Source organism: Ailuropoda melanoleuca, chromosome 7 (genome assembly GCF_002007445.2).
Source record: "Ailuropoda melanoleuca isolate Jingjing chromosome 7, ASM200744v2, whole genome shotgun sequence".
NCBI lineage: Eukaryota > Metazoa > Chordata > Mammalia > Carnivora > Ursidae > Ailuropoda > Ailuropoda melanoleuca.
Window position 1 is genome coordinate 11573324 of NC_048224.1, and position 26139 is coordinate 11599462.

The 26139-nt window shown below is 41.1% G+C and overlaps 1 protein-coding gene across 5 annotated transcripts in view; it reads left to right on the plus strand.

The window, feature by feature from the left end:
• ADAMTSL1 (ADAMTS like 1) overlaps positions 1-26139 on the plus strand; it is an 861688-nt gene that overhangs the window by 661496 nt on the left and 174053 nt on the right. For all 5 annotated transcript variants that reach the window (XM_019801253.2, XM_034663958.1, XM_034663959.1 and 2 more), the window contains 3 exons: positions 317-401; positions 17900-18201; positions 24364-24493. In XM_019801253.2, coding sequence (XP_019656812.2) covers positions 317-401; positions 17900-18201; positions 24364-24493 — 517 coding nt within the window. The remainder of the gene's footprint in view (positions 1-316; positions 402-17899; positions 18202-24363; positions 24494-26139) is intronic.

The following is a 26139-nucleotide window of genomic DNA, read 5'->3' on the forward strand; positions in this document are numbered from 1 at the left end:
CCTACACACGTTGAGCCAGTGTTCCTAGAGTTATGACTTTCATAATAAAAAAAACTCTCCTTTGCTCATCAACATAATAAAAGGGGAACAGAAAGACTGGTAGACTAGTATTGTTAAGCATCTTAATTTATTCTTTTTTTCTTAATATAACCATCATCAGAAGCAGAAATTTACCTAAAAACTTACCATTTGCCGTTATCAGCATGGTTTCTAGGTAGCGCAAAATCAGGAACTGGTGAGGAGATAAGGAAATTTCCCTAAAATTCCAAATTGGTTCTAACCTCTTCTCTTCTCTACGCATGCACTTAATTCTCAGAGAAACTTCCAGTGGAGGCCAAGCTTCCGTGGTACAAGCAAGCTCAAGAGCTGGAAGAGGGAGCTGCCGTGTCAGAAGAGCCCTCGTAAGTTTTTAAACCACAAGATGTTTTGCCTTTGAAACTGACTGGTTTTAACAAAGTAGTGTCTTTCTGAATGTGGCTTCCCTGGGTTTTGAACCAGGTGTAATCCACTTGCTAAGGGTCAAAACAAGCCTTTGGGGCTGTCACATTGGAGATTTATCAGTTCCCAAGTGTTTCTCAAATTGTCTGATTGCATGTTTGCTCTCTAAATACTTTTCAGTTTTGAAGTAAGAAAATGAAGGGGGAGCGCCTCCCCTCTTCTCCAAAATCTGACTCCTCTTTTCCAAGAGGCTAAAGGTGAGAAGGACAGACTCGCTCTGATGATGTAACATAGATTGCATGTGAAAGCCTGGGCAGCTTTTCACATTCCTTATATCCCAGCTTTGCAATATACCCCCTCACAAAAAGTAAAGCATAGGTAAAACATATCTGCGGGCAAAGGAAGTATATTAGCTTTTCTTTTCCCTTTCTTGCTGCAATCCCAATCTTTGCCCCACTTGATCACGGTCCCTTACCCACTCAGTTTTATTAATGCCATGAAATTTGCAAGATCACCAGGCACAGATTTTTCGGGTGCCTCAGAAGAGGAAATAAGGAAGAAAGGCAAACATTGGTTGATTGATTGATTGATTGATTGATTAGTAACCATATATCAGTTGTACTAGAAAACGCTGATAGGTAAATCTGCTGCATCATTTTTAAAAATAAGGGAAAACATTTTAATGCTCTATTTCATTTATGATCAAAGCAGTTTCTCAGAGTGATGATTTTCTGGATTACATTATTTACTATAAGCCCTAGGCTCTGTGCTCTGCAGTGGTGCATAAGACATGTTACTCACCCTCCAGGAATTCAGAGTATAGCATGTAGGGTATGGAATGGTTTCCAAATTCAACCCGTAGTTTAAATTTCACTAGAGATATAAATTAACAGTGTAAACTATATATTCAAAAACAATCTAGAATTTTCTCAGATCCATTCTGTTTGAATCTAAATCTGATATGGTGTGCCAGACCACAAATGGTGTCCCCAAACAGCAAAGATTGAAAAAGAATTTCAAAATACAGATTGGTAGGACCAGAGTTCATTCGTAAAGAAATGAAATTTGTTTTTCAGTCACTTGGTTTCACGTTAGGCAATGCATTTCTGACTTAAAAGGACAATAAGCAAAACATAAATTATTTTTGTACTATAAAGTTACTACAGCGCTTTTTTCTGCTTTTTGGAAAAATGACGTTTTTAAAAAGCCATTAACCATTGCAGAACTTTGGAGGAAAGGCAGTGTTTAAAGATCACGGTGCAACCTTTACATGAATATATGAAGGCTTAAAATTTTTTGTTTCTCTCCTGCTAGCACCTGGCTGGACAGGCCTTCTTGCTGCTGGAGAGGAAGTAAGCAGTTTATTTTAGAGGGGGATTAGCTCTTTATCCACTAAGGTCCCATTTAAGACACAGAAAGATGCCGTGTAATTGGAGCTAGTTGTTCCTTATATAGGTATTCTTAGGTTAAATACATTTAAAACCAGACATGTATTATTCTACTTAAATAAACTCTGCTTTCCTGTACACAATATTTTGTCATTTGGTCTAAAGCATAATCCTATATACAGTATCACATGATAACCGATGCAAAATAATCTAATAAAGTCGAAATTAAATCAAAACATCTTACATCAATAATTTAACATCTTTCCCATTATTAGATACCTCTCAAGTAAAAGTATTAAGTGGAGCTTAATGCCCCTGCACAAGGATTACATAGACCCTGGTCAACCATGTTTTGTAACGAGTGTTTTCCACTAAAGGTCTGATTAAGATGCATTATGTTTAACTTTAATCTTAATAAAATCCCTAAAGTAGTTAACCACATAGTTTTCACCATTGAAACTATAGCCATATATTAGATTATTAAATTTTACTCTTGGTGTAATGGAATTGCCATCTCGGCATGATTAATCTGAATTGAAGTAGATTGTAATTGGAGCGCTGGTGCCGGGTAAAGGAAATGTATACTATTATGCTCAGAACAATAATTACTTTTATACCAAAATGAAATAAGTGACAGCTGTAGAATAATGTAATGAAAGGTATATGGTTTCCACATCTTAATGCGCTTGACATGTTTAGCACACTGAACCCTAGGAAAGGTCCTATATGTCACATTATTTTTTTTATTGATTTTGAATTTAAAAAACATAATTTTGCATGGTCTTAATTCTTTCTTTTTTAAACCACATAGACTAGTTTCTAAATGTATGTAGCAACCTATAATTACTCTCCATAGTATAATGAAAAAATGATATACTGTCAGCAAGTCTTTCCTTCCCCCCACCGAGGAGACTCACATTGCTTAAATTAAATGGTAATGTTTAGAAGCTGTGGCCGTCACTTCTGACCTGCTCAGAGAAGCATGAATCGTGGTCTAGAACTATTATCTCTCACTTTGGCTCCAGCTAATAGAGAGAGTCCTCTAGTAAAAATGGTAAATATCATTGATTTCCCCTGATGTAAAATAAAAATATTATCACCAGCCTGTTTCATTAAACAATAGGAAAATTAGTAGCTTCAAGTCTTTAGCATATGGAGATACTGTTATTAAATATTAGATGCTTGTTATAACCCCAAAATGAAAAAAATAATAATAATAATTGGTTAGCACTCTCAAAGATATGTTGGAAAGGAACCGCTCTAAGGTATGTTTAGAAAAAAACTCGGATTAGAAAGTAAACACTGAATGTCCAAGAAATAACTAAAACTTTATAGAACAGAAGCGTGTACTGGTATGGTTGTCCCATGGAGCTAAATGCCCTGCGGAAGATACGCATGCAGATATCAGCCACATAGAAGACCTGAAATAGGGTGCCTGGGTGGCTCAGTTGATTAAGCAGGGCTTAAGCCCTTCCTTGGGCTCAGGTCATGATCCCAGGGTCCTGGGATTGAAGCCCGAGTCTGGCTCCCTGCTCAGCGGGGAGTCTGCTCTTTCCTCTCCCTCTGCCCCTCCCCCTGCTCGTACTCTCTCTCTCTCTCTCTAATAAATAAAATCCTTTTAAAAAATTAAAAAAATAAATAAATGAAACCTATTAAAAAGAATACCTGAAATAAGTAGGACAATTAGGTCACATTATGGTAATGGCCTTAATCTATTGAATTAATTTATAAAGCTGCAGCTTTATTGAGAAATACTTTTAGATGTTGACTTTTTTCTAGCAACAGACGGGTGTATTTATGATGCATTTGATTCATATGGCACGAAGGTGGGAACATCGTGGTGAATATCTTTTCATGATATCTCCTAACCCACTTGGGAGAGTCAGACCCTAGAAATTGACTTTTTGCTAGCGGCCGTGGTTTGTCTTGATCCAGCACATGTTTTTATCAGATTTTTCTGACAATCGGCAGCAAGAATCTTTAAGCAAGGTATATTTTGTCTCTCCTCATTGAACAGAACAGTGTGAACAAGATCCAGCCCCGAACTGAGACTACGTCATGTGGGGCTTTAGCCAGTAAAGCTGATCAAGCACGGACAATCTTATAACTAAATACAGGAAGGTGAACTTGCCTCTGAGGATGTCCGTAGAAATTCATGCTACTCAATTAACACAGAAGGAATTACGGTTAGAGACGGACTTCTAAAAATAATAAGATTCTGGTCTGAGTTGCATTTTTGCAAGGCTAAGAGCCGTGCCATTCCAGCACTAGAAAGGGGCAGATGGAGAAATGACTGATGGAATTCTCCTTTGCTGTTATGTGAAGTATGTCTTTTTAAATTTGCCTCCAGCTGATGAAAGTATCATTTAGGATTCATCGTTTATTTATTTTTTTTTAGATTTCATGAGTTGTTATTTTTCGTTTATCATTTTACTTTTTACAGCGTGATGTTAGTTTCCGGTGTACAATATAGCGTCCCCCAGTGATCATCACGACCAGTGCCCTCCTCCAGCCCCATCACCTGTTTCACCCAAGCCTCCCACCCACCTCCCCGCTGGTCACCATCAGTTTGTTCTCTGTAATTAAGAGTGTTTCTTGATTTGTCTAGGATGTAAATGTCAGATTGAGCCCAGCTCGTTGCTTCCACTGACAAATATATGGGAATAGCTTTCTAGGTATTTTTCAAGCCCTCGGAATTTTACTCGTATTTGCTGAGGGATCAGAACCCACAATGTGGTCGTCTAATTGTGTTCATTAATCATGTAGAAGCTAAGTACATTACTGACTTGATTTCCCATGTCCTGTATTGAACTTACTTTGTGGAGTTATATACAGAAACATGACAACCATCTCAAACCAAGTACACACAGTGACCACTTTGAAAGCTTCATTTCTTGAACAAAAGTGATACTAAGGTGTCCTCTAGGACATGTAAAGGCAGCACGTCTCTGTTGCTAAACAGGAAGTTAATCAGCGGGCTTTCTTTAGGAGCCTGATCTCACTTGGAGTAGGAAGGAAATTGTTCATTTCCTTAACTCCTTCAGGCCACTAACAGGCCACTCAGTGCTCCGCAAGGTGTCATCTGTTAAGGGAGGCATATGAGAAAGCCGGTTGCCCCAAATGCTCTGCCTTTCTGCTTTTAGACTTTCTGCTCTGTGAATCAAGTCATTCCAGAAAGAGGGAGGGAGGACTAATGGGGTACCTAGGGAAACCAGGTATCTCCCGGATTTATCTCAGTTGCCAGGAGTTCTGCTTGGATGGCTCCGAGCAAGCCACGGGAGGCAGGTGATTGCTGTGGACTCTAGGTGACCACCACAACCACCTTCACCAGCCAAGCCTCCTTCAGACATTGGCACGCCCCGGATGGAGCGCCTTAATGGTGCTGTCCTCTCAGAAGCAGGATTGGGTGGTCCTCTGTGCCTTGATCTTGCCCTTAAAAGATCTTGGGTTATCTCATCAGATTTTCACTTAACAGCTTTATTGCATGGTTAAGAAAACAGTTTTGTGCTTCAACACAATAGTCAGACCTTAAATGTATTGCCATAAATAATCTCGGTGTAAGCCATTTTTAAAAAAAAAAAAAGAAGAAAAAGGAAAACAAGCAGGCCAAAGGCAGCAGTCATATCTGGATGCCAGATGGCATCAACTTAGTGATGGGGCTGATTCAATAAGAAGGAAAGGGAAATTCCTGTCATGCATTTGTGTGAACAGAACCCACAAGGAATTAGATACAGAAAGAAAAGCCAATAAGGGTCACCATGGTGATCCTGGAGTCATTAAATGCCTTGTTTACCTTGTTGGAAATAGTATTTAAATATATAATATTTAAGCATATGTTTACATTAGTCCATATTTATATCCAATAAAGTTGTCTGAGAATGTGGATGGCTTAACTCAGTGGTTAAGAATGTGAATTCATATTTAAAAAAAAAAAACTGGCTAGAAATGTTAATTGTGTGACATGTGTTTTTATATTTTCCCCCAAAGAATATTCAAGGAATCGAACATCAGTCATGGATCCAGATACTTTTGCTGTTTATATCTTCAATACAAGGTGCCTGAATTATTTTCTCTTCATGAATCTCAGGCCACAGAAAATAAAAGGAATAGCTCATACCTACATCTATTTCTTAAGAATCAGAAGTCATCTCATCTATGATTAAGCAGTTTAAATGCTATTTGTAGATCGTTAAACCAACATAAGAGATGTTCAGGCAGAATGGTGCTAAGCATTAGAATTACAGGATGAAAAAAACACAAAAGCATTTAGTTTTGAGAATTGGCACCTCACAGAGCTAAAGCCGTATACTGGCCAGACTGAATCAGCCCTTACCCCACGATAGTCACAACCTCGCTCACTTTCAACTCCTTCCTTTCAGGCTTCCTTCCCATCTACCCAAATCATTCTCTTCCATCATCTCCTCTGCAACAGCATGCTTAATATCAATTCTCTGGCTGATTCTGTATTTTAGGTCTGGAGAGTCCAGAGACCAGCTAAATTGTTCGCATCTCCTAATGAAAGAGGTTAATTTGCTCATAAGTCACCCGCCCTGTGCCAAGCTTTGTGCCAGTTGCAAAGACGGTAAAAATAAACCCGGTAATCTTTGCCTTCAAGGAACCTTGAGTGCATTATCCCAGGAATGATAAGATTGTGTCCGAAGTGCTGCGTATTGGTCATTTATCCACAGATTGAACAAATGAGCTAGCTGTATTTTTAAAATGCCATTTGATGTTTCGGTATGCACAGCGTGATAGTGGTATGGATTTAAAAAGAAGCGAAAGAGAATTATTTATTGAATTCCCAAATTCTCTCCACTACCATACATTCCTCTGAGTTAACAATATTAGCATAGTTAAGCTAGGACATGGTAATTCACATATATGAGCATAAATGAGAGAAGAATGCAATATACATGGAAAGAATTTGGGGGATGTTAATACAAACTGATGTTTGGCAGATTGTGATAGAACTTATTTGAATCTTTCACTCTAAAACCAGGACTTGAGGAAGGATTATTGGGTATTTTCACATAGCCAATGATCAGGTATTTTGTATCAGTGTACGTACCTCAGCAATGCAGAAACCATAGGTAATTTCCTCAAATTTAAATTTTTTTCGATACACCACGCGGCCAACTATGTGAGTTGGTGAGGGGTAATTCTGTGTATTTGTGTGCTCAAACGAGGATACAGGCCTGCCGGGATCAAAGTAAAAAGCAGTTTAATTATTGATCAGAACTCCATGCAGGGCAGCAACGTGCACCAGCAATGGTGAAGTGTGGGCTCTAGGGACAGAGTGGCCAGGTGTTCGTCTTGGATCCACGATTAGCAATAGGAGACCCTGGGCAAGTCACTTAACCTTTTGGCTGTAATTTCCTCCTTTGCGAAATGAGCATAGTAACAGTACCTACAACATAGGGTTATTACAAAGACTAAGTTAGTCCATGTAATTTACCCAGTATGCAGGAAGCTCTTTACACATGTTAACTGGGGTTATGATTGGACCTTTTCCAGCATCATGCATCTTCCCAGAGAACCTTTTAGGGACTAAAAACGTATAATAATCACCTATTTACAAGTGGAGAAATTGAGGCAGATGTTGTATCTACTGGCATGTGAGAGAAAAGTACAATTTAACCTGAAATTCAGCCAGTGGTGCCCCAGCTAACAGGACCATCTTGCCTCTCTTCTGTACTTTCAAGGCTTTTTCCAGATTCATTTGTAAGCATCACACTTGGGAGCCCAGAATTCATTCTAAAGGACAATGCTTATTTACATTTATTTGAATAAAAAAGGACCTTCACGGAATTGCAAAAATTAATAAGGACAGTTTAGAAAATGCTTGGGTGGAAAAGCATCCTCTCTCAACTCTGGGTTAAATACAGTTGATCCCCCTAGATTGCTCCCAATGTGCACCAAGACAGAAAAATCAATAACAAACTCAACAGAGCAGACAGAGCCATTTTTATGTAGTCATTAGAAAAGTATTGCAAACCAAGAAGTTCTAAATTTGTCAGGCCCTCCCAACATCTCCACTTATTGCTCATTCTGTAGCTACTTTCAAGAAAACTAAATCTGAACTATTGCTCAGCTGAGCCCCAGAGAGTGACAAAGACAAATTAATGGGATCCATGTGTGCCAAAATAAAGTATGGACCCTGTCACCACCAATATATGTTAAGTCCATTAAGGTCATTTTTAATGAACTGAACTTTTCATTGGAGAGCTTTGCCAAACTTGTTGAATTAAAGGAAAGAAACCTTTACAAAATTGCAAAATAAACCAATTTCACTCCATGTGAAGAAAAAAAAAACGGTTCATGGAAAGTATTCTGAGTTTACAATATTTTAGATTTTTATCAAAATCAGGGAAAATGATATGCATTAAAAACTCCATTCTGGTATTAAGTTGAGAACTACAAGTGCACTAATAGCACTGTAAGCTATAATGGCATGTGAGGCCCTGGGATGTGGCTTTTCAAATAATCAGACTAGCCTCAAGGAAAACCCAACTTGTAAAGTATGTTCTGTGCGCATAGGTCAGAAAAGCAGTAGGAGAGGAAGATGGTCTGAAACAACTGTCATAGCCTCATTTTTTATTTGTGAAGAGAGTTAATTTGACTCTACTTGTATCTGCTACATAGAGTTAGTGGCCTATCTTCTTTTTCCCCAAAACTCTGTGCATATTGAGTTTTAAAGAGTAGATGAAAAGAGGAGCTCTCCTTGGGTTCCCCTAACATCAGAACAGCTCCAAAATGCCCCCAGAGCCTTCACTGGGGTAGCTGCTTGTATGCTAAGACAGTGTGAGATCAGGGTTATGTATAAATCACTGAAGGCTGCCTCTGGCTCACAGCTGCCCCCAAATCCTTTTCTTCTATAAAATAGCATTTTTTTAAAAGATTTTATTTATTTATTTGACAGAGATAGAGACAGCCAGTGAGAGAGGGAACACAAGCAGGGGGAGTGGGAGAGGAAGAAGCAGGCCCATAGCAGAGGAGCCTGATGTGGGGCTTGATCCCATAATGCCAGGATCACGCCCTGAGCTGAAGGCAGACGCTTAACCGTTGTGCCACCCAGGCGCCCCTATAAAATAGCATTTTTATTGGGATTAAATTGAAGTGTGATAGACACAGAATCTAAACTTGCCTCAAGCTATGTGATAACCTAATATCCCGTCAAGATAAAATGAGACCAGCACAGACCGCCTGAGTACAGCTCTGAGAAATATAAAATGGAGAAGAAGCCCACTACTGAATTTGGGCACGATAACTTTTTTTAAAGACCAAAAGAAACTTCTACAGCAGGAAAAAGTTTTTGTTTGCTCGGGCCAATACCTGGAACGGAGAGGTATGGTTTAATTTCTTTGAGTTTCAAGACTATTGCCTCTTTAGCTTGCTTTCCATCTTTGGACCTAAGAACAAACCCAATACCAACTCATTCATAATGTCAACTCCCACCATTCTATGTAACTAGTCATTTACTTACTCATTTAAAAGTATATATTTATTGAGTATCTATTATGGGAAGTTCTGCCTTTGCAGAGGTTTGGTATAGTAAGGGAGATAGTTATTACATAAAGATTCACACTTGATTTTCAGAGGCTCACAACTACTATAAGTAAATGAAGATGGGCTCTAAGAGAGTCTAACAGGAGCCCCAGCAGGCCTGGGGGGTTCAAGAAGTCTTCTCTGAGAGGGGACTTGTCAACCGAAGCCTGGAGGATGAGTGGGAGTTATTCCAAGCTGTGAGAAAGAAGAGTCATCCCGGGAGTGACCCACCTGCCAAAATCTTGAGTTACAAGATTTTGTTACAAGAAAGAATTACATACATTTAAGGAAGAGGAGGAAGACTAGTGTGGCTGGAGGCTAGTGAACGGGGGAGAAGAGCAGGAAATGAAGATAGAGGGGTATTATCCAACCTTTGCAAGTAGTTTGACTTTGCTTCTGGGTATACTGAGAAACAGTTAAAAACTTTACATTTTAAGATCCCCCTGGCTACAACACGAAGAATGGCTTGGTAAGGTCTAAGAGAGAAAGAAAACAGACCAGTGGCTGTTGGGGTGGTCCCGCAGAGGTAGTAGCTTCAGTGATTGTGGCTTATGTGGCCGCCCAACAGCCAGTATGGTGACGTGGTAAAGAGCATGGATTCTGGAGTTGACTGCCATGGTTTGAATCCTGATTCTGCCATTCACTTAGCAGTATGGCATTAGAAATCTCTGTGCCCCAATTTTATCATCTAAAAATCGGGTTGAAAATAGTACTGTTAAAATATAGTTTTCAAAAAGGTAAAATCGGGATCCATATAAATATAAAATGAGCGCATGTCAGCATTTTTATTTAACTCCTAAATCATTAAGGGAACCGATGAGGTGTTAAAACTTGTTCAAATGAGAATTGGATTTAGAATAGTATATATTTTCTACCAGACAAAAATCCTTTGCATTGACAAAAACAGAAAAAAAATTTCCATCACTATGGACTGGAAACATTTGTGTCATCACAACCCTCTGCAAGGAAACTTCTGTCTTGCCAAAGACAAAGACTCACACCTCCATAGATTTAGACAACCTCCCACCCTGAAACTCTAGTAGGCAATGCCTGCATTCCATAAAAAGGATCTCTTTTGCCCATTTCACAACATTTCTGACAGTATCCGTCTCCTAACAATGTTAAAATGAGTTAATATACAGAAAGGTCTTAAAGCACATCAGTAAACATTAGCTATTATTATTGTTGTTATATCAAGGTGGTGGTCGTGGAGATGAAGAAAAGTAAATGAATTTCAGATACATTTTTGAGGGAGAATTGATAGACTTGGGGAACCAGTTGGAAGCGAGGAGTTGGGAAAAATAAGGGGTAAGAATAACTCCTAAATGTGTACTTGAGCGATTGGATGGCCATTGGAATCATTTGCTGTGATGGAGAAGATTGGAAGAGGAGTAAGATGCTGAGGAGGGAAACCAAGAGTTCCATTTTGGGCATTTTTCGTTGGAGATGCCTTTGAAATATCAAAGTAAAAATGTCAATCAGGAGAGAGAGCAATGTACAGTGGTTAAGAGCATGAAACCTACTAGCTGTGTGAATGACTTCAATTTCCTCTTCCATATAGTAATTATTAAATGGAAGTAATAGTTCTTATCTGGTTGTCGTTAGGATTTAACAGCTTTTATTTATAAAGCACTTGGAGTGGTGCCTGGCACATAAGCACTGGATAAGTTTTTGATAAATAGATTAATTATATTAAATTAGTGTTTACTCCTTTCAAAGAGTAAAATGGCTCCCAAGCCCAAAACTTAAAAAAAAAAAAAAAAAAAGAGAGAGAGAGAGACAGAGTTTGGGTACAAAACTCAGGGGAAAAAAAAAGGTCCAGACTAGAGATTAAATACTTCAAAGTTGCCCACACATTGGTGGTGTATGAAACCAAGAATCACTGAACACATCAGAAGACAGCACCAAATGGAGCTCCAGGGCACCACAACGTTTAAAGTTCAAGGACAGAAGAAAGACCTAGAAAAGGAGACAGAGAAGGAATCGACCAGAAAAGAAAAGAAAGAGGTGGTTGTCGTGTAAGTCAATAGGATGAAGTAATTCCAGAAAAAAGGCATGGTCAGCTATGTTGGATGCCACTGGGAACAAGAGAGTTGAGGGTGCATTTTTGGGAAGAGCAGACACTCTAGGGCCAGGATCCTCAGAAAATGATTATTACCTGTCTTTCTGCCATCTTTTCTCTTATTATTAAAGAACAAACTCCTGACAGTCCACAAGATCCCTCCTTTAGTAAGACTCTTTCTCATACCTTGTCGGGAGCCATAGGGAGAAAGATAGGTTGGAACTGTAAGATGAGTGTAACGGAGTCCTCAAGTATGAGGCTGTGGGTCTTGATGGGGGCCCCTTAATCTCTGACTCCTTGGAACTCTGAGAGAACTCTGATACCCTGCAGCATTTCCTTCTAGTATAAAGTCTCTTTGAAAGGAGAATGTGCCCTTTAATGCAGCCAGGCTTTCTTCCCCCACTTGTAGCACTGAGTGTTTCCTCAAGAAAGTCATGGAGGCATTTTTGCAGAAGCCAGCTGCCTCTCAAAGAACCCAAAAGGGCATCATTATCATGAGAAAATGAAGTCTGCTTCTTGGAAAAGGCTACTAAATATAGCTCTCCCAGTACTGCCGTAGTCTGTTTGGAATTGGGTCCTTCCTTCCTATTTCTTTCTGTCTTTCTTTGTTACTGGTCAGCACCATCAGACGGGGTGGTGACTGAACTTTTTTCTCAAATAGATATATTGGTAGTTGATTCAAAATCCTCATTGTGTTCTGTTATTTTGATTTCTGGAGTCGGTCTATGCTTGGTTGTACTTCTGAGTCACCTTACAGCGATGAAAGTCTCTCACAACCTACATGTGATACTTAAGGATTTGAGGAACCTATGAAAAAAAAAGTGGTGCTATCAGACGTTTGGTGGAGTGATAGCCCAGACACCTTTGAAAAATTGTGCTTGGAGACTTTACTATGTGTTGCATAACTAGCATGAATTATTTGCAGCCCCGGAGAGTTGTAAGCGAACAACAGCAGTTGAGAAATAGTTTCGTAATTCCATATTCAGGTCAAGTATCATTGACTAAAGATCTTTCACAATAAGTTAGATTGTTATGTATTTGGAATGATTTAGGTGTGGTTCTAAGTGAATGGAGAGGCCTGTTTTGGATAAGTGTTCTCCCAAAACTTTAGTGCCCTAGCTATATTTTTAAAGAATCATTTGAAGGTTGTCTTGGTGTTAAGGGTTTTACAATTAATTCTAAAATCCCTAAAGTGATTCAATTAAGGAGTCGCCTCCCCTTTGTAGCGTTCCAAAGGTTTTTGTTTGTTGACTCCTTTTGGAGGGTTTTGAAAAAATCTTTTATTGAGAGACACTAAATAACTAAAGAAGTTTACATGAGGTCTTTGATCTCATGTAAAATTGAGACAGATGAAAGAAGGTGTCTCCTGTTCCATTTTCCAAGTTTCTGTCCCACCCAACAGCAATTTCTTTTGCTCGAGTTTCTAAATGCCTCTTCAGTTCCGATGCCAAAATGCCTAGCTTCAGTTTAGAAAACTGCACTTTCTCCTAAAGATTTTACTCCATTAGTATTTCAAGGGTTGCTCAGAATCAGGAGGAGAAAAAGTGAAGAAAAAGAATAGACAAAAGAAGATTGCGTTCAAAATAGATGAAGCAATGTAGAAAAACAGCATCGTTACCAACAAAGTATGGTGACTTTTTTTGCCCCCAAATGATGTAATTAGGTAAAAGACTCTCTGGTTAATGTGGGGTAGAATTACTTATTACAGTATTTTATTTTCTAATATACTATTTTCCAGATCCTTCTGTGGCCACTAGTTAAATGATAAAATTCTAGAAGGGGAAAACCATGATTCCCGTGCATTTATAAAATGAACATCTGTCCAAGATTTTGCCTACCTCATTAATTAATAAGGGTATCAGGAAGATGTTCTGACCAATTCAAAGGAAATTTCAAAGAGCCATACATATTTAGGGAAATAAGATGTTGGAATGGATTTACAAGTAGATGCAAAATGGGTCTGTCCACAGGACAGCAATTGCATTCAACTAGACATAATTATCTGCATTTCTGTGGGCAAGAATCATTTACATTATCCATTTTCTGTAATTTAGAGTGGTAAAATAGCTCACATCAATGAGAGATTGCAGTAACTAGGAAGGAGGCACTTGACAGGGTGCCCGCTAACCTCTTGGGTCCGTGTTAGAGCCTTTTATCATTTTCCCTCCACTGTTCAGTTCATTCCCTCCCCTCTCCTCACCCTGAGATCCTGCCACCACTCCATACCTAAGCATACACCAAAAGAAAGAGGGCAAGGAAATCTGCAAAGCCTATCAGACATCTAGCTGAAATTTAATAAGGTCAAAAACTAAACCAAAATTAAGTATTTTTTAAAAGATCTTATTTATTTATTTGAGACAAAGAGCACGAAAGGGAGGAGGGTCAGAGGGAGAAGCAGACTCCCCACTGAGTGGAGAGCCCAATGCAGGACTCCATCCTGGGACTCTGGGATCATGACCTGAGCCGAAGGCAGGCGCTTAACCGACTGAGCCACCCAGGTGCTCCTAAGTATTTCTCATGTGATTTTCTGCAAGTTTTAGTTGGCATTTTGAAACTAGAGACGGGTGGGGCTGGTAGGAGCATTACAATAACACCCCTATAAAGCTGTCCTTACTTTAAATAATCCCAATGATTTTTTAGACAAACGAACATGTATATGAGAAAGGAGAGGAAAGTAAGAGGAGAAAAGATAAAGCTAAAAATCTCAGGGGAGGCTGGCCGGCTCAATCAGTAGAGCACGCGACTCTCGATCCCGGGCTTGTGAGTTCAAGCCCCACATCGGGTATGGAGCCTACTTAAAAGAAAACAAAAAACAACTTAGCTATAGGCCATGTGTGCATAAAAGTGAAGCCGAACTCTGGCTAAGATCTGAAGCGACACGAGATTAATTAACCAAGGAGTGAATGGTTTCTGTTTAGCACTATATTAATAACGTGATTGTTCTTATTATTTTGGTCCGTGCTTCTGACTTCGTAATAGCCACATATAACTAAAGCACGTTGGGATTTTACACATGAATTTGATTATCACTGTTCTCTGTTTCATTACCATAGTTGGTAATAACTCTAATGAAAGGATAAGCTTTTTGTTCATGAAACGAACAATTAAGCTTGCAAATTGAAGACCAGGCAGAAGTATAAATCATCTATTTGCCAGGTTTCTTTTTTAATTTCCTGGGGATGGGAAGACTACATGCAGAAATGCTATCGGTCTTCTCTGAAGTTCAAGTCCTTCTCTGAAAGAACTCACTTATCCAGCCATTCTGCATTCATTCCACAGCAGTGCTGCTAACAAAAAGAACTTTAAAAACTTTAAAAATACCCAAATTAAACTTCAATGGTAAGAGCTTTTTCATGAAATATGTGTACATCAAAATGATTTTTAAAAAAAAAAAAAAACAAACCCTACTGCCTCCATTTTAAAGGTCTAACCTTAAGGATTCTTTCTCAGCAAGTTCTAGTCAAACCATGTCTCCTAAGCCTTACACTGAGACCTCCTAGCTCAGTTGTCTGCCCTCTAACTGACCTTGCTTCTTCCCACTTGTGGCCCGAAAGCTCAAGATAGCAAACACAGAGTCGGGAGAGCTAGGGATGTGGGAGAAAGTTTCGTATGAAAAACAGTTATTATTCACTTGGCCATTTGCTCTCTTAGATAGTTTTCTTTTGAAATACGATCTCCTGCCTTCAACAAGAGAGAATATATTATATCATACAGTGTATGTACTAGAGAAATTAAGGTGACTGCCAAAAGACAGCACTGCTTAAAAGCCAAATCATTTTTAATTGGTGTGAACTTGATGAAGACCTAAGGATAGTGGGTTGGGAGATAAGCCAGAAAGCCTATTTGACATTTGATAAGACTCTCACTTGGGAGACATAAAATAGATGTTTATTGTTTTTGCTATTAACCCTAAAGGTCCAGATAATAAAAAATAGACAAATGCACACACACACACACACACACACTTATTTTCATTGAAATGCTGCTTCAGAATAAACAAGGTTCAAGCATTGCAATGAGTTCATGAGACTCCAGTAATGTGCCCTTTCTACTTCGTGTGCTTTTGGTGTATCTTCCTGGTCCTAGACTGAGACCAAATGCAAAGTGATTGACATGGTAGGCAAGGAGAGCTGAGGGTTTGGTCTGTGGGTCATTTGTATTCTAGATTTCATCTGGTACTCACTTTGGAAGATAAAACATAAATCAGTTTAACTGCTTGTCATTCTTAGAAACTTATATATGTGGAAAAGATGGGAACTAAGACTTAAAAGAAGATCATTTATGAATCTTAGTGTATTTGGCATGTCCAGGAAAGGTCCTATAGCAGGAGTTGGGAAACTACAGTCGACAGCCAATTTCAGACCTTTCTACTACCACCCTCCCTCTAGTTTTTATAAATAAAGTTTTATTGGGACACAGCCACACCCATTTGCTTACACACTGTCTATGACTGCTTTCACAGCATGTTGACAGAGTTGAATTGTTGCAACAACAAAGACCCACAAACAGGGCCCACAAACTCTAAAATATTTTCTGTCTGGCCCTTTACAGAAAAAGCTAGCTGACCCTTGTTGTCTTGTAATGGTCTCTGAAGATGACGATGGCCGGTAGAGGTGACAGAACAATAATTCTTCCAGCATAGGAACAGCTGATAGGGTACAGTGCTTTTTGAGATCTTGTCCTTTTTTTTTAATTTGAAAATAAAATCCAGCACCACATTATAAAATAAGAAATGTTATTCACACACCACTGTGAAGGTTGGCAGACCTTTCATTTGCTTTTGGGTTTTTCTTACATACAAAATTGTTTAGTTTGCATTTTCCTTTATGTCTACACCTGGGTTGTAACATTCAGTGTGTGTGTGTGTTTGTCATAATTGTTGTTTCAGGAGCCAGACAGATACATGTGAATGTGTAAATAAGAAGGTTACAATGAGTCCGATGGCAGAGTTGGGTTTTATATTTATAAAAAACTCCTACAGGTAACATTATTTAAAGAGAAGAAGACTTTTTAATTTTTTAGGGTACAGTTCTCCCCCCAGGTTCTCTGGGTGCCAGAAGATAGATCAAGCATTCAAAGACGAGAGAGGGAGGTAATATAGTGATGAGAATTTCCTGGAAATAATTCTGCATGGTTCTTCGTCCCTCATCCACCATCCTGACAAGGTTGTATGTGACCTTCATTCTCTCCTAGGGGATGGCTTTTCATGCCTCAGACAGCGTGAGCTCTTGGGGGTCAAGGGAGTCTGGCTCTCCTGGCCAGCTCCACGCACAGCCCAGGCTCAAGCCCAGGAAACATCTTTGTTGTGATCCTTCCAATTTGAAAACTTGGATTGGTTTCCTGCTAGAATTTCTATTTCCCTAAACTAGATCGGAACCATTTGCACTTGCTAAGATTTAATGCTATAATCTTCTTATCAGGTCTTTCGTTTTCTGCCAAAGTCAAGGTTAGGAGACCAGGTTTGCATACCTCCACAGCATGACTCTCTGTGAGAAAGCAGTAGGATCGTGGAAATATAAAAACTTTTTATTCCAGAGTTCTTTTTCCAGATTATTATACTAACTTTGTGAAAATGTTAGTGGTTCCCTCTGGGCTTTTTTCCCCTAGGTCCCTCTCCAGGTCATTGCAGTCATGGCCATTGTTGATTAGTGGGAGGGCAAGTCTTTTTTTGGGAATTTGGATATTGTCCTATGTTATAGAGAAACTCAGAGGAAACCCAAATTCTCACTAGTGAGGCTTCTCTCGGGGTGGGGGAGAAAAGGCTGTCGAACAAACTTGTACGAATGCAGAATCTCTCATTTACTGTGACACGTCTGTGGATTTAAATTTGTAGCATGGCTTTTCTCTATGATATAAAAAGAATTGTAGTCCAGACTAATTCAAAGAATGTGTGAGGAACAAGACTTTGCTCCATTCTTGGAAACTCACAAAAAAGAACCTCTTTCTATATATAAATAAATCTTGGGAAGCACATTGAGCAGAAAAGCAAAAGAAAGTTACAGAATATGAGATCCAGACCAAAAAAAAAAAAAAAATCCCTCCTTAAATATCTCTAAGGGCTTATTTTGTGATAGTTTTTAGGATCAGTATTTGCTATAAGAATAGCCAGCGTCTTGCAGAAGGCACAAGTGCTGGGATTTAGAGAGAGAGAAGAAACCACCGATTCCCTGCTCAGAAGGGCTACTACCATTGTGGGTGCAAAGCAGGGACAAAGCAGGGGGTCTGTGGCTGGAAAGCCTTCCAGCTGGGAGTTCATATGATGCCCAAAAAACCAATCCAGAAACCGTGGCAAATGAGCTCATGAACTAAACTGAAGCCCCCATCGCCGGACGGGGTGGCAGAGCCCTGAGCACATCCCGGGACAGCGCTGGGCCGTGTCGACAGGTGGGATGCAGCCCTCCACAGCCCCCATGGCCTCGTGCCTGGGGCTTCTCATCCTGGCCTCTTGTTTGCTTGCCGACTGCAGATTCATCCCCGAAGCCTGGTCGGCCTGCACGGTTACCTGCGGCGTGGGGACCCAGGTGCGAATGGTGAGGTGCCAGGTGCTCCTGTCTTTCTCTCAGTCTGTGGCTGACCTGCCTGTGGACGAATGTGAGGGGCCCAAGCCAGCATCGCAGCGTGCCTGTTATGCAGGACCGTGCAACGGGGAAGGTCCGGAGTTGACCCCAGAAGAGACAGATGGCCTCTTCGGTGGCCGGCAGGATTTTGACGAGCTGTATGACTGGGAATATGAGGGCTTCACCAAGTGCTCCGAGACGTGCGGAGGAGGTAAGAAGGGGGACTCTGGCCCAGAGCCCCACCATCCTCTTGTCCTTTTTCTTTCTCCTCTCTCCCCGCGGGAGACTGGGTCACGTGACCGCCTCTAGTCCAGGAATGATAAGCAGGGGGAGGAGGGGAGGAAGACCTGCTAAATGGGAAGCACGCTGAATGAAACACAGATGTATTTCTCTTTGGGCTTGAGTGGCGCTCACACCGTCAGCTGCGAGTGGCCAACACGACTCCTGCTTTTACTTTCATTTGTCATTCTGATGTTTTGCAATACATCCTGGTGCATCTGACTGAGAAACACAGTTGACGCTGACCTGGCAAGGCTCTCAGCATTCCGTTTTATTTATCTATGTCCTTGCTTCAGTGCATGTGGTATGGACCAAGGCCCAAGAGGACTAAACACTCTGCTCTTCCCCAGAATGAGTTAGAGTCCCCCTGATTTACTCAGCTTATTTCCCCAAGCAGTATCTCTTTACAAAGGGAAAAGGGTATAGAAAGGGCACTTAACACTCTGGTTACCTGGAACCGGAAAGGACTTTAAGGTCTGACCCCACCGCCATTTTACAGATGAGAAAACCAAGACCCAGAGAAGCTGGGTGACTTGAAATCACACAGCTAATGAGTGGCAGCTGGGATTAGGCCAGCTGTTGATGTGTTTCTCTGTCTAGAGTCTTTCCAGAACATCACGCTTCTTTAGAATTCCTGAAACTTGCTCCTTAGGAATATTATGTAACTAATGTTCAATGTGTCCATGTATACTAATCTGTTTCTTTAGGGATATGCCACAGTGATAACAACAGATTCAGCAATTCTTTATTTCAGCGTTTCAATGGGATTGTGGGAGGAGAGGAAGGCATTTAGGTCGACAATAAATTCTTCAAGATTATGATCTTTCTTACACTGTAGAAAATACATCAGATTCATAATGCACTGCCTCCCACGTCTACTCCCAAGAGAGATTCTGATAGGTGAGGAAATGCTGGCTAATTTCCTGCCAGACCCCTCTCACTGGCTATGAGTAAACCCTTTCTGACATGTTAAGGTTCTGCATTGCCTGTGAAGTTTCTCAACTGGCATCAAAAAAATCTTAAAATTATTCTCCAAGACTGTTTTCTAAACCATGACATTTTGGAAACTCTTTTTAAAAGGGGTCTTTTGTCATTATTGAGAATGTTCAAGCACATGTGCCCAAAATGTCCACACGCAGCTGAAAAGGAATGAGTAGTGGAACAAGTACATACTAGCAAAGAAGCCGTTTTCTCCATCAGATCTTGTAGCAAGCATTTAATAGTTTTGACCTTGAGGTTCGTGTTTGTTTCTACGTCTTCCAGTTTCAAACCGTGAAATTCTTAAGTGTTTTAATGGAGGACCCTGTTATTTTTAAAACCTAAAATTTTCCATCTGATTCTGGAAGAGTTTCCTGGAACTCAGCTAATCTCTGTTCTTAAGGGGTTCTCCACACTGAGGACATCTTTTCTTCCATGCTTATGAAGGGAGAAGTGTTAAATCAGCTTCGATGATCTCTTAGCCTGGGCAGGAGCTAAGTCAGGTGCCGAGACCACAGCCGACTGCCACAGTGGCTTCTTTCCAATGCAACGAGTGACTCAAGAGTTCAGGTGGTGTGTGTTTATCCCCAATTGCCATGATCACCTGAATGGAAGGATCATTATCTCTAGTCTAAAATGCATGTGCTTTGGGGAAAAAAAAAAAAAAAAAACGACTTGTGGTCTCTCAGTTATGGTTCTCAGTTACAAGTCAAGCCTGGAACTTTATGAGCAGATGGAAAAACTAGATGCAGTCATGGAATAATAAATAATCAGATACCTTTATCTTTAAGATTCTAACCATTCTGCTGCTCCACCAGGGGTATAAAACTCAAAGTGTAGAGAGCCTGTGGAATGTTTTTAATTTCAAATGTTTTCAGAAGATAACTGATTTGGAAATAAGATTTGGATGTTTGATATACAATTGATCTGTGCCTGTAGGAACTGAGCGTCTTTGTATAATATAAATTGTACATCCTTTATATCCAAGGCAGGGTAAAGTTACTGAAATGTCTTATGTCTTTAACTGTCAGCAACTGTGCACACTTACCTACACTTGTGTAACTGTGCCAAGGTAATATATTTACACCTAAAATGTTAGAGTTGAAAATTCCAAAGTGGTGAAAATATGCTTGGGTTATATGGTCCATATGATGCCCATATGCACTGAAAGATCATTTCGCTCTATGGGACATGTATATTTTGAAGTCAGTGTTTGGCAGTAACGTTGTATTATCAGCTTTGATCTTTCACCAAAATATAACCCACCAGGTTCTATCTCTTTTTAATCATTCTTGCTGAAACCAACCAAAAACATGCAGGATTAACAGATTTTAAATCAATTTTGGGTCGTAAGGCTGGTTGGGCTAATTTCACTGTCCTCCCTATCTCGAGAGCAGAAGCTGGATAGACTCAGAAGTAACCTTTCACCTAGCAGAGGTAGCAACCAGAAGGAACTGGTTAGTAATTCAGGCTACAGTTGGTGGCTGTGTTTCCCCAAGCTGTCATCAAATATCATGTAACAATTATGCTACTCTGGCAGATATAAACACTGAAAATCCCATCTTCTGGAAGACTGAGCCTGACCTGCTCAGATATGTGTCCCGCGTCCCACTATCATCTCCTTGTTATATTTGAATTTCCCATATGTGAGCTAATAGGTGTGGTCAAGGACAGTGGCTTTGAACCTGAACGGCTTTATTATATTGAACTCCTAGATGGTAAAATCAACATTAAGATAGAGCTGAGGGAAAACTTGAAATTTACTTCGGCAACAATGAAAGGTGACGTCTTTACCTGCCGCTCCCCTTCCTTATGGGTCCTCTGTCCTTTGCTTCTGTCAAGAAAGGAAAACTCAAAATCGTGAAGTACTATACTTAAGTATGTGGTCTGTGTTGTTTTAAAATGTCCTTCTAAGTGCGTTTACGCCTGTTTGGAACGAGCACGCACTGATGAGCTAACTTCCCACATCCTGGCCCCGCTCCGCTGGGCCAAGTCTGCTGTGACCTCACAGGTGAGGTTTCCACATGCCCTCCCTCCTGCAACTTCCCACACTCCCACACTCCCCAGCCCACTCCCTCCACACGCCTTCCCCCAGGCATCCCTCTTGCACCTCCACTGGCCTAAACAGCACTATGCTTAGATTGCCCTGCCCTTGAGGCATTTTGTTCATCATGCCACAAAAATGTATCGTGTGGTGATCACAGGGCTGGTCCCAGATACTCCTTAATTATGACAAAGCTCTGTCCTTAGTTTCCCTCAGCACCCCAGGCCCCACCTAAGAATGCCTAGGCAACTGGCCGCTATGGCAATGGCCATTTAACATGGTGTCAGAGGCCTAGTATTTTGTTTTATAATATCTTAGATTCAAATTTAGTAACTCTGGAATGCTGCTTTATCTTGGCACTTAACCACCTCGGAGGTGATTTCTCTCTTGAGCTAGGATTTATTGGTTTGGAGCAATATAAATTTGTGTTCCACGTATCTAAGAGAGGACTATAGTGACGTCCTTCTAGAGACTTTAGCCCTTGCAACACTTGTTCTTTGCAGTCTGAGAAGGACCTAAGTTCTGCGATCTAGGGAATCACAAAGTAGAAACAGAGCATCTCCCTCACACATCCCCACACCTGAAGCACTTTCAAGGAGGGCAGGTCATCACTTCCTGCTGACCTCATTGACTCAATTTCATAAAGTGTTCAGTAGCTGAAAAAAAAACCAAATATTTTAGAGTGACATTTACAATCTCTTGAATATTACCAGGTAGGCAAATGAATCGAAAACTTAATTTCTAATATAACCACAGCTCTAGATTCCGTATGGAAGAGCTCACTTCATCCAGCACCTTGTCGTCATTACCTTAATAATGCCAGACTATTCCAGAGGGAAAGATCAGTGATGATTTCAACAATTTCTTGTGAAATGTTTTGCTATATCATCATACCATAAATTTCAAATGGCTCATCCCAGCTGCGACCAAGAGAGCAACACCCTGTCGCCAGCATTACAGAGTATGATGCAGTAGCTTGAATGTCTCATATAAATCGCAAATGCTGTACTTCGAACTGGCCATGATATATTTAAATTTTGAAGCTCATAAAAAGGTTAGAAAAAAGAAACGTTACGTTCATGGCTTCAAGGTAAATACCATGACTGATTTTTTAAAATGTTTGATTCGTCAGACTTCCAGGAAGAAAGAAAGAATCTGATTCAGATTCTGGCTTTAAAATGTCACTTTTTGGGGCGCCTGGGTGGCACAGTGGGCCTTCGGCTCAGGGTGTGATCCCGGCATTATGGGATCGAGCCCCACATCAGGCTCCTCTGCTGGGAGCCTGCTTCTTCCTCTCCCACTCGCCCTGCTCGTGTTCCCTCTCTCGCTGGCTGTCTCTATCTCTGTCAAATAAATAAATAAAATCTTTTAAAAATAATAAAAAATAAAATAAAATGTCACTTTTTAGGGCACCTGAGTGGCTCAGTAGGTTAAGCATCTGCCTTCGGCTCAGGTCATGATCCCAGGGTTCTGGGATCGAGACCCGTATTGGGCTCCCTCCTCCACAGGGAGCCTTCTTCTCCCTCTGCCTCTGCCTCTCTCTGTCTCTCATGAGTAAAAAAATCTTTAAAATGTCAGTTTTTAAATGGTGGTCTTGCTGAGTGACCTCAGTCCATGTCATATCACCTTACAAAGCATTAGGCTGTTGACTGGAGTGATAACTCCTTGGAGAAACATGGAGTAGATGGGAGGAGGGAAGCAGCAGGGCTAATAAGTTGGGGCAGTCATACTATATTAGGTACTAATTGATAAAGCAAGACAGAAATAAGAATAAGAAAATGTGTGTTTATATATAAAACTAATTATGTGTGTTGTCACATACTTTACCAAAACCACATACAAATATTTAGCTCCAGATAGATATATTTAGGTGCACATTTCTTAAAATACACAGCTATGTGTGACTGAAAGCAGAATATCAAGAATGTCCTGTCTCGCCTCTTCCTTACACTGACTTTGCTGAAACGATCCCAGACAAATGTCGAGGTTATTCCCAAAGATCTCCAGCAGCTGTAAGCAGTCTTTCAGTATTTTTAAAAATGTGAGTGCTGTCATTAAAAGCTCCAGTGCTAAGACCCTGCCTCACCATCTATTAACTACGTGACCTTAGCAAGTCTTTCCACCTTTCTAAGCCTCAGTTTCCTTATCTGTATAAAAATAGTGCTTACCTCATGGAGTTGTTGAGAGAATTGCATGGTGCGTGTCATGCTCTCAGCATTGGCACCTGGCTCATAATGTACAACCCGTGGGTTTTGACTCTATGACTGTGGGACCAGAATGCAATGTCCGGTCATTACTATACCCAGCTAAATGTTTCCTTGCTCTATGAGGGTTTGCATAAGGGGTCCTGCACACCTCCTGAAAAGATTTGCCAGTAACTCTGCGCCAGTCACTGCTCAAACTCCTGTTTTCCTAGCTCTGTGTCAGAGACAGGCAAGCATCAGTGGGGGCATTGTTTCCCGTGGATGTAGAAAAGATTGTGTTTCATGGATATAGTCATTGTGCACTTTGTCACTTTGTTCTCTTTCTTTGTTCCGAATTCCAAAGCCGCCCAGGTCACTAAAGAAATGAACTAGAATCAAAAGGAAACCAACGAAGATTGAAGTCCCCGGTGCAGGGCCCCAAGAGGACAGCAGTTTACAGACTATTGGATATTAAAACGCAGCTCTTGGCCTCCCTTCCAAATACAACAATCACCTGTTGATTAAAATATAACATGTAAAGTTCTCGGGGACATTTTTTTTTTTGTCACCCTGCTCTCTTCCGTCATTAAATGATCACATCTCAGCTTTGGCAGCTCTATAAGTTTGGTGGCTTTTTTTTAAAGCATTTCATCAGTACTCATGCAAGATCTCCCATGAGGGAGGTTGCCCTCCTCGAGGGGCGTGTTTACAGAGGCACTAGCTCCCGAGTACTTTCTCCCAGATGGAGCGATGCCTGCCAAGATGGGCAGCCCCGGGCTTCATGCAGCCAGAGTCCTACCAATCACAGAGGCCTCCCACCAGCTGCCTTGTCTACACTTCGTCACCCCACACACGCCCACTCAGGCCTGACAGTGTGATTTGTGTGCAGGTGTCCAGGAGGCTGTGGTGAGCTGCCTGAACAAACAGACGCGGGAGCCTGCTGATGAGAACCTGTGTGTGACCAGCCGCCGGCCCCCACGGCTCCTCAAATCCTGCAGTTTGGATCCCTGCCCGGCCAGGTAAGGGACGCAGTGGCTGCCCTGTTACCCAGGGGCACGTTCAGAGTGGGGTGCCTCTGTCCATGGGCACGACCAGAACGCTTATTGTTCAAAACCCCATGTTTTGAAAGCCAATTAGCATCAGTTCAAACTTTTAGTCAAATCCACTTAAATTTAATTGAAACCAGGGCTTTGGAATTCCAGCCCAATGGTCATGCTCAGGGTCCAGAAGGCTCCGTGCACTGAAATGAGCCCCGTGGCGTGACCAGAATGTACACGGGCCACACTGCCGCCGTCTCCTGAAGGAGACGTGAAGCAACCACAGGCTTCAGGGTGTCTGCCACTTTGAGCCTGGGTCCCATGCCCTCATACCATAGTAATGGATTGGCTCAGGGGTTGCAGGGGTGGAAGAACTGAAGTGACTGGGTGGTATAATGGATCCACTGTGAAATCTGTATGCACACAGCACACAGATGCATTACAGCATGCTCTGGAGTGTATGTGTGTCGTTCCACATGCATAAAATCAATTAGAGCATTTCATTGTTTGGTCCTGCCTGGGTCTCGTTTTTACCCAACCTTGAGTCTTAGTTAATCGATCCAATCGCTGGTTTAGTCCACACAATTTTATGGTGTCTTGAGAGACCTGCCTGCAGATACTTCTTTGGAACAAATCTCTGTGGAAGCTAAACCATCTTATCGATGATTCTGGTTTCAAAGGGAGAGGTTTCAGGAAACAGAGCCAGACTTTCAAGTCTGCTGAGGGGATGAAGACTGTTATAAGATAAAGTCATATACTAGATACAAAGAGGAATGCTGTTTCTGAACGATATTTCTTCTATTTCTACAAAGCAACATGGAAGAAGCAATGTGTTGCCTTTGGGAATTGACAATAATTTGCAGATGTGGCTGGTCTTATTTCTCAGTCAACAAAATGTCTTCCTTTGGAGGGCAGACTTCAGGCCAGATCAGAGCACTTCTGCTGGTCACAGAGATGTCCTATATATTGATCTGAATGGTGGGCCTGGTGTCCCTTTTCTGACACGGAAGTGAGGAGGGCCACTGGGGCCGTCTTCTCCACGGCATCCAGAAAAACAGTCAGCCACTGCTTGGAGCAGCCCTCCAAGAACAGCAGCCAGTAAAATAGAGTCAAGGGTTAGACCCAGAAAAAACTAGATCCAGTGCATAGAATCCTGGGAAGCCTCTTTCTATCCCTGTTTGACCTGGTCCCACAACTCCAACCTAACCTCACAGTTCTCCGGTTGGGCAAGCCCAACTGCTTGGGCAAGGGATACTAACCCCTTCTGTTTGACTACATTCTCCCCAAATTGGAAAAAGCAGAGTGGTTTTGGCATGGACAGCCTGTAGGGGCCTTGGCTAGGAGGTCCAGAGGTTCTCCTCCTAGCTTTGTCACCCACCAGCTGTGTGGCATTGGGCAAGATGGCTGCCCTTTCTGTTTCCACATCTGCAAAACTAACAGGCCATATCTGAGGTCACAACATCCTGCTCAAATATCCCATGACTCTTTGTTAGTCTATAGGCAGACGCACTGGACAGCTACTGCTGTGGGCTGATAATTGATGTCATTTCTGTTCCGCTTATTTACCCTCACTTTAAAAACAAGCCTAAGTGTCTAACCACATTCCGGGTTGTAATGACATCCAAATG